General features: G+C 40.8%; 1 protein-coding gene across 3 annotated transcripts in view; it reads left to right on the plus strand.

The window, feature by feature from the left end:
• abi2a (abl-interactor 2a) overlaps positions 1 to 4,318 on the plus strand; it is an 88,469-nt gene extending 84,151 nt beyond the window's left edge. For all 3 annotated transcript variants that reach the window (XM_060930157.1, XM_060930155.1, XM_060930156.1), the window contains 2 exons: positions 229 to 399; positions 3,935 to 4,318. In XM_060930157.1, the coding sequence (XP_060786140.1) occupies positions 229 to 399; positions 3,935 to 4,110 (347 nt within the window). In that variant the 3' untranslated portion in view covers positions 4,111 to 4,318. The remainder of the gene's footprint in view (positions 1 to 228; positions 400 to 3,934) is intronic.
• Positions 4,319 to 6,796: the final 2,478 nt, after the last annotated feature.

Consider the following 6,796-nt stretch of genomic DNA (forward strand, 5'->3'; position numbering starts at 1 on the left):
TCGCAAATCTCGATATATCGCCCACCCCTATTAGACAGTAAGTGGGAACAAGTTGCACTACCTCATAAAGTGGAGCAAGTTGCGCCCACCGGTGTCAAATTCTTCCGGAACAAATCATGTATAGACGGGCAGTTGTGCCAGGGCAGCTTGTTCCGGCGCAAGTGCCTGTGTAAAAGCAGTTTTAGACTTAGCTTTGGGCCTCCATTTCACAATTCTTCTCTTTTTCAGTTTCAGATGCTCCTCCACCTCCTCCTACAGAGGAGAGTATGTTTCAAGAAGTGCAGCCTCCTCCTCCACCTCTGGAGGATTATGAAGAAGAGGAGTCCTCAGTGGTGGAATACAGTGACCCATACGCTGAGGAAGACCCGCCTTGGGCTCCATGTGCTTACTTGGAGAAGGGTAATTAAAGAAACTGTTTCTTTACATTTTATACGTAAAAGGACACACATTAAGTAGTTTTTCTTCAACTGACACATTATATTTCAGATTTTTTTTTTCTGAGATAAAGCATGATTAATTTTACATACTCGAAAGATAATTCAAGTGAACAGTAGGTATACATGAATGAATGAATGTTTCTTTTTATTGTTGGATACTATATAGATCTATTTTTAAAAAAAAAAACACCTCAGTTACCCCTTTTCCACCAAATCAGTTCCAGGGCTGGTTCGGGGCCAGTGCCGGTGCTGGTTCACAGCTCGTTCAACTTGCGAGCCAGCTGAGAACCGGTTTGCTTTTCCATAGCTCGCGGTGCTAAGGGAAGCCACGTCATTACGTCGCTGTATACGTCAGTTACGTCGCTACAACAATAATAATAATAATGGATGACTTCGCGTTTGTACAGCTGCTGCTTCTCATCGCTTAAAAATGAGTCTTGAGTCGCGGTCTTGTTGTTGGTCTTAACACACACACACCCCCGCTGACGTAAGCGGTTCTTTCCTCTGGCCCAGCAGAGAGTTGGTGCTAGCCTGGAACCGGTTTTTCTGGCCTCAGAGCCAGTTCTTTGTCAGTGGAAACAGAAAACCCGGTTCCAAACTAAGCACTGGCCCCGAACCAGCCCTGGAACTGATTTGGTGGAAAAGGGGCATGTGTTGATCACACTAATTAGGCACTTCTAAACAAAATACACTCACTTCTTTCCTTTCTTTGGCCCTTTTGTCACGTGTATCTACGGTATACACTGTCCAGCCAAAAATAAGTCACTGTTTGGCTTTAAATAAGCAAATCCTTAAGAGTCTTTAATTTGATAATTAGTGATTAGTGTGTTTTAGCTGGCAGCAATTCTTTTAACCCTAACTAATGCAGTGAGTAGCTTCTCATTTCTGTAACAACCATGTTGGAAGACGTATCCCGTGGTCATGGAAAAGATGTTACTGTGTTCCTGAAGGGTCAAATTATGGCCTGCATCAAGCAAAGAAAACAGCTCAGGAGATTTGCTGAAATGACTGGAATTGGGTTAAGAACTGTCCAATGCGTTATTAAAACCTGGAAGGATGGTGGTGAACCATCAAGTTCGCAGAAGAAAAGTGGTCAGAAAAAAAGTCTCGACGGATCGGAGATCATTTTAATGCTGAGTGAAATCGAATCATCATAATTCATTACATTAATGTCATTTAGCAACAGTAGAGCTCATGGCTGTGTTAATAGTGAAAGTAAGATTATTTCCACACTCGTGATGTGATGAGCTCACAGGATTGGGAATAAAGTGCTGTGTAGCCATAAGAGAGCCATTTGTTAGGAGGCTGATCAAAAGAAAAGGCTTCAGTTTGCTAGGGAGCATAAAGATTGCACTTTGGAGCAGTGGGAAAAGGTCATGTGGTCTGATGAGTCCAGATTTAGCCAGTTCCAGAGCAATGGGCGTGTTAGGGTAAGAAGGGAAGCACATGAAGCAATGCACTTCACCAATGCACATGAACCAATGGCCACTGTACAAGCCTCTGGAGGCAGTGTGGTGATCTGGGTTTACTTCAGTTGATCAGGTTGAGGCTCAGCAGTGTTATGGGGCAATAAAATGAAGTCAGCTGGCTACCTGAATGACCAGGTTCTCACACCAGGATGAGAGTTCCAGGATTCATCAGGACCACGTTGTGAAAGAGTGGTTCAGGAAGCATGAGGAAACGTTTTCATGCGTGAATTGGCCACCACAGAGTCCTGACCTGAACCCCACTGAAAGTCTTGGGGATGTGCTGGGGAAGACTTTACAGAGTGGTTCAGCTCTCTAGTCGTCAATACATCATCTTGTGGGGGGGATTATGCAACTCTGGATAGAAATAAATATTGTGATGTTTCATCAGGGTGTTGAAATAAATGTATTAGGGATAAAAAATTTAGTTCATATATTTAAAGTATTTTTCTGTAAAGCTGCTTTGCAGAAATGTCTATTGTTAAAAGCACTGTACAAATAAATTGACTTGACTTGGAAACTGCCACAGCGAATGCACACTGTAATCAAAGCTAAAGGCGGTCCGATGAAGTATTTGTGCACGCAACTACTGGTTTTTTTTTTTGTTTGTTTGTTTGTTTTTGGCTGGACAGCATAGGCGGTAACCTGTTCTTAATAGTGATATTAAAGGAGAACTGAAGGCAATTTTTTTTAATCAAAATTCTCTCATTTTATTAAATATAGGAATGCATTTTTGATAGCTGTTTTGTCGCTGCTATAGCATGTTTCAAAGACTCATAACTTGCTATGTAATATATCAGTCCATATGTCAAAGCAATGGCCATAAACGAGATTTGCTGAGACCTGTGCGAGACATCGTAGGATGGAAGTAAAACATACAGCGGAAATCAAAGTGACCGGCGTCTGCCAACGTTGTCGGAAGACGCGCATGCCCTCTTTCGAATGCTGACGTAATCCAGCCAGAAGTTTTGTTTGTTTTGATAGCAATCAGGAAAGTTTGAAAAAAGTAGGCAGTAATCGTCATTTAAACTCGTTTTTGTGTAATTTCGTTTGGAAAGCATTTTTCAAAATGGCTGCGCTGACACTTCATGTTTCGAAGTCTCGTGCAAGCCTGGCAAAGATCGCACGGATAAGCAACACCTGCTGTGGACCAAACAGGCCAATAAGTATAATATTTAATTGCAATTGATTGCCAATACGAGTCACGATATAAGGTTATGTTAAGGAAATTTAGTGAATGAATATTCCTATTCTGTGTTTGTGTGTTGAGCTCAAGTGGCCTAGTGTACTGAGAAGTTGTTGTTTTTTTCCACATGCTGTAATTGGCTGGTGATAAGCAGGGTGTCCGAGTTCTCCCTAACCACGCATCCGCCTGCACATACCAGAGCACGCCAGGTGCACGCTTTAACAAAGCTTCATAGAAAATCTTGAGCCAATCACGTGAAGACACAAGCAGTAAGCGAATATCTTCAGAGTATAATAGATAACATTTCTAAGACAACTCGGAGTGCACGTACTCTCGGCATCACTGAAGTGGTGTCGTCTTCTCTTCTTGTTCCTTTCCTATCTGTTTTATATGATCTACTATAATAAATAACTGAAAAGACAACTGCTAAGCGTTCTGAAGTGTTTATTAGAAGTTTCCATTACAGTTACTAAAACCAAAAACGTAATTGAATAACACGTTAATTAAGAAATAAAGCAAGTTTAAAAATGACTTCAGTTCCCCTTTAAGGGATTCCAATGTTACTTAACCTGATATGCTTGTGGGCGTTGCACTAGTCTGTAACTGCCATGTCAGGGTCGACACCTGATAAACTGGCCATTGGGGGAGTTTGTCTTACATTTGAGCTATGGGTTTATCTACTAGTTTATCATCCAAGTGTATTAATGAACTTGATTTCCTTCAGGATCGGAGATGCTGACTGTTACTTGCCAGTTTATAAATTAAATTGTTTGTCCAATTTGTATGCATTTAAATAAATCTGTCTTAATACTGGATTTATTTATTTTTTCCCCCAATTATGTCAGTGGTGGCAATCTATGACTACACACAAGACAAAGAGGACGAACTATCATTCCAGGAAGGCGCAATCATCTACGTTATCAAGAAGAATGATGATGGTTGGTATGAGGGTGTGATGAACGGCACTACTGGACTCTTTCCTGGTAACTACGTGGAGTCCATCATGCACTACACAGAGTGAGGCATGAACCAGTGCGATCAGCACTGAAGCCAACACGCAGACAGCCGTTACAGCAGATGGATTGGATCAAATGTTCAGGCAGGAGCGATAGTCATTTGTGAGAAGAGCAAACGTCAGTGGTCGAGAAGCGGACAGTGTTGGCTTTTCACCACGGACCGAAGGGAAGAAATGCAATATCAGAGTATAATAAAATGTACTAACATTAAAATCTTGTTACTCTTCTGTTTGATGAAGGATTTGGAGCACAACCACTATTTTTCTGTTTGACTAAGAAGAAGAGATGAAGTAGTTTTGTGATTGAAGATAAGATTCATATTCTAAAGATGGCAGTGCTTTAAAAAAAAAGAATACCCTTCTCTATTTTTACATAACTTGTATATTTCATTCTCAGCAGATGTCCTGGAAGTGTTAAGAAGATCACAGGTTTTGAAACAGAGAACACTACATCCATATTGTGTAGGAGAGCAGATGAAAAATGTTGAAGGAACGACAGAATGTTATAATTAGTGCAGCAGAAAGACAAGTGACGTCGAGCTCATGCAGATGAAAATTGCTTGAAACGTGGGTACTAATGGATTTAAAGGAACAGTCCACCGTACTTCCATAATGAAATACGCTCTTATCAGAATTGAGACGAGCTGCTCCGTACCTCTCCGAGCTTTGCGCGACCTCCCAGTCAGTCAGACGCGCTGTCACTCCTGTTAGCAATGTAGCTAGGCTCAGTATGGCCAATGGTATTTTTTGGGGCTGTAGTTAGATGCGACCAAACTCTTCCACGTTTTTCCTGTTTACATAGGTTTATATGACCAGTGATATGAAACAAGTTCAGTTACACAAATTGAAACGTAGCGATTTTCTATGCTATGGAAAGTCCGCACTATAATGACAGGCGTACTAACACCTTCTGCGCGCTTCGGCAGCGCATTGATACGGAGCTCAGATATCAATGCGCTGCCGAAGCGTGCAGAAGGTGTTAGTACGCCTGTCATTATAGTGCGGACTTTCCATAGCATAGAAAATCGCTACGTTTCAATTTGTGTAACTGAACTTGTTTCATGTCACTGGTCATATAAACCTGTGTAAACAGGAAAAACGTGGAAGAGTTTGGTCGCATCTAACTACAGCCCCCAAAAATACCATTGGCCATACTGAGCCTAGCTACATTGCTAACAGGAGTGACAGCGCGTCTGACTGACTGGGAGGTCGCGCAAAGCTCGGAGAGGTACGGAGCAGCTCGTCTCAATTCTGATAAGAGCGTATTTCATTATGGAAGTACGGTGGACTGTTCCTTTAATCCTTAAGCAGGGACTAGTTATCTGATAGAGGGTTTTGGGTAATATTTCAACCCAGGATACAGAGGACTTTTTTTTTTTTTTTTTTTATAATTTCACTCTGAACAGCATTTTATATATGAAATTAAAATTACGATCATCGTTCTTGTAAGAACAGTTCTAGGTAGAGGCGAATGTGAAACGATGGGAACAAATGATCTTGCAGAGAGGGGCTCTCCTAACCTTCACAGAGTGAAATTATTAAACAATTACTGCCCTCTAATGTTTGTTTCTGCCTAAACAGTGTTACATTTGCGAGATTACAGCTGCACATCTCGTCAAGCAAAATGCACCATGGTAACAAATCCGAAAACCCCAACGCATGCATGTTCAAGGACACCCCCATATTTTTTCCTTTTTTTGTGTGTGTGTATATATATATCATTATTATTACGTGGTGATACTAACAAACTAGCAGAGTTTTGATGTGTAATGCTACATAAATTGCTTGCTCGATAATTTTTTTTTTTTCCATTTAATTATAATTTCCCAGCAATAGTTTTACGCTCCTGCTAAGAATTTCCACAGTGTGAATTTGCAGTCAGGTGCCAGTGACGTGTTTATATATTTTTGTGCCATGTTGAAATTTTTTATAATGCCTGACATTTCAGCTCACCATTACGTCATCCTCTGTACCCTATTAACTTTCTAAAAAGATTTAGCTCATTTTCAGCTCTGGGATGAATAATGTTCCCCACGTCATAAAGCTCAGATTGTGTGTAAATAGGAAAGGAAAGGGCAAAGTAAGAGCAAGATTGAGGAGCAATAAAATGGCAGCACGGTTCTATTCCGTATAAGGACTTGCAATAATACCTGGTGAAATGCTGTGTTTCAGGGTGTTCATTTTGTATTTGGTCAGTATTGAAAGCACAGTTTTGCAGATGGGATGAAAACTGCTTTGTTTATGCAAACGTTTATATTTGAGATGGGACTGAAAATTGAACACAACAGATGAATGAAAAACCAAGGCTGAGTTTAGTTTCTAGAGGTTTTCAGAAATCATACATTTGTGCATCGACTGCAGGTACATAAATAACAGTATATATTTCTATTTCTGAGTGCAACTGTACCAGTGCAGCTGTGTTAATGTGCTGCACTTTGCCTTTACACTGTGCTTAAAGTGGATTAATTTGGTATTTGCATGCTGCTCTTCTGTGCATTTGTTCACATGTATGAATAATTCGTGCTGTTTTTGCACCTTTATCACTCTTGTTTGGGCAGCAGTCGATCTGCCCTGAAGCTAAAACACTAACGCAGAAGTGTGAAATGTCACAAACGGCACTTAACACAAGCCTGTAAAATGGGACCATTAAACATTATAGCTCACTGGCGGTGGCACCATCCAGGCCTAACAG

The sequence above is a fragment of the Neoarius graeffei genome, chromosome 9, assembly GCF_027579695.1.
Source record: "Neoarius graeffei isolate fNeoGra1 chromosome 9, fNeoGra1.pri, whole genome shotgun sequence".
Taxonomy (NCBI): domain Eukaryota; kingdom Metazoa; phylum Chordata; class Actinopteri; order Siluriformes; family Ariidae; genus Neoarius; species Neoarius graeffei.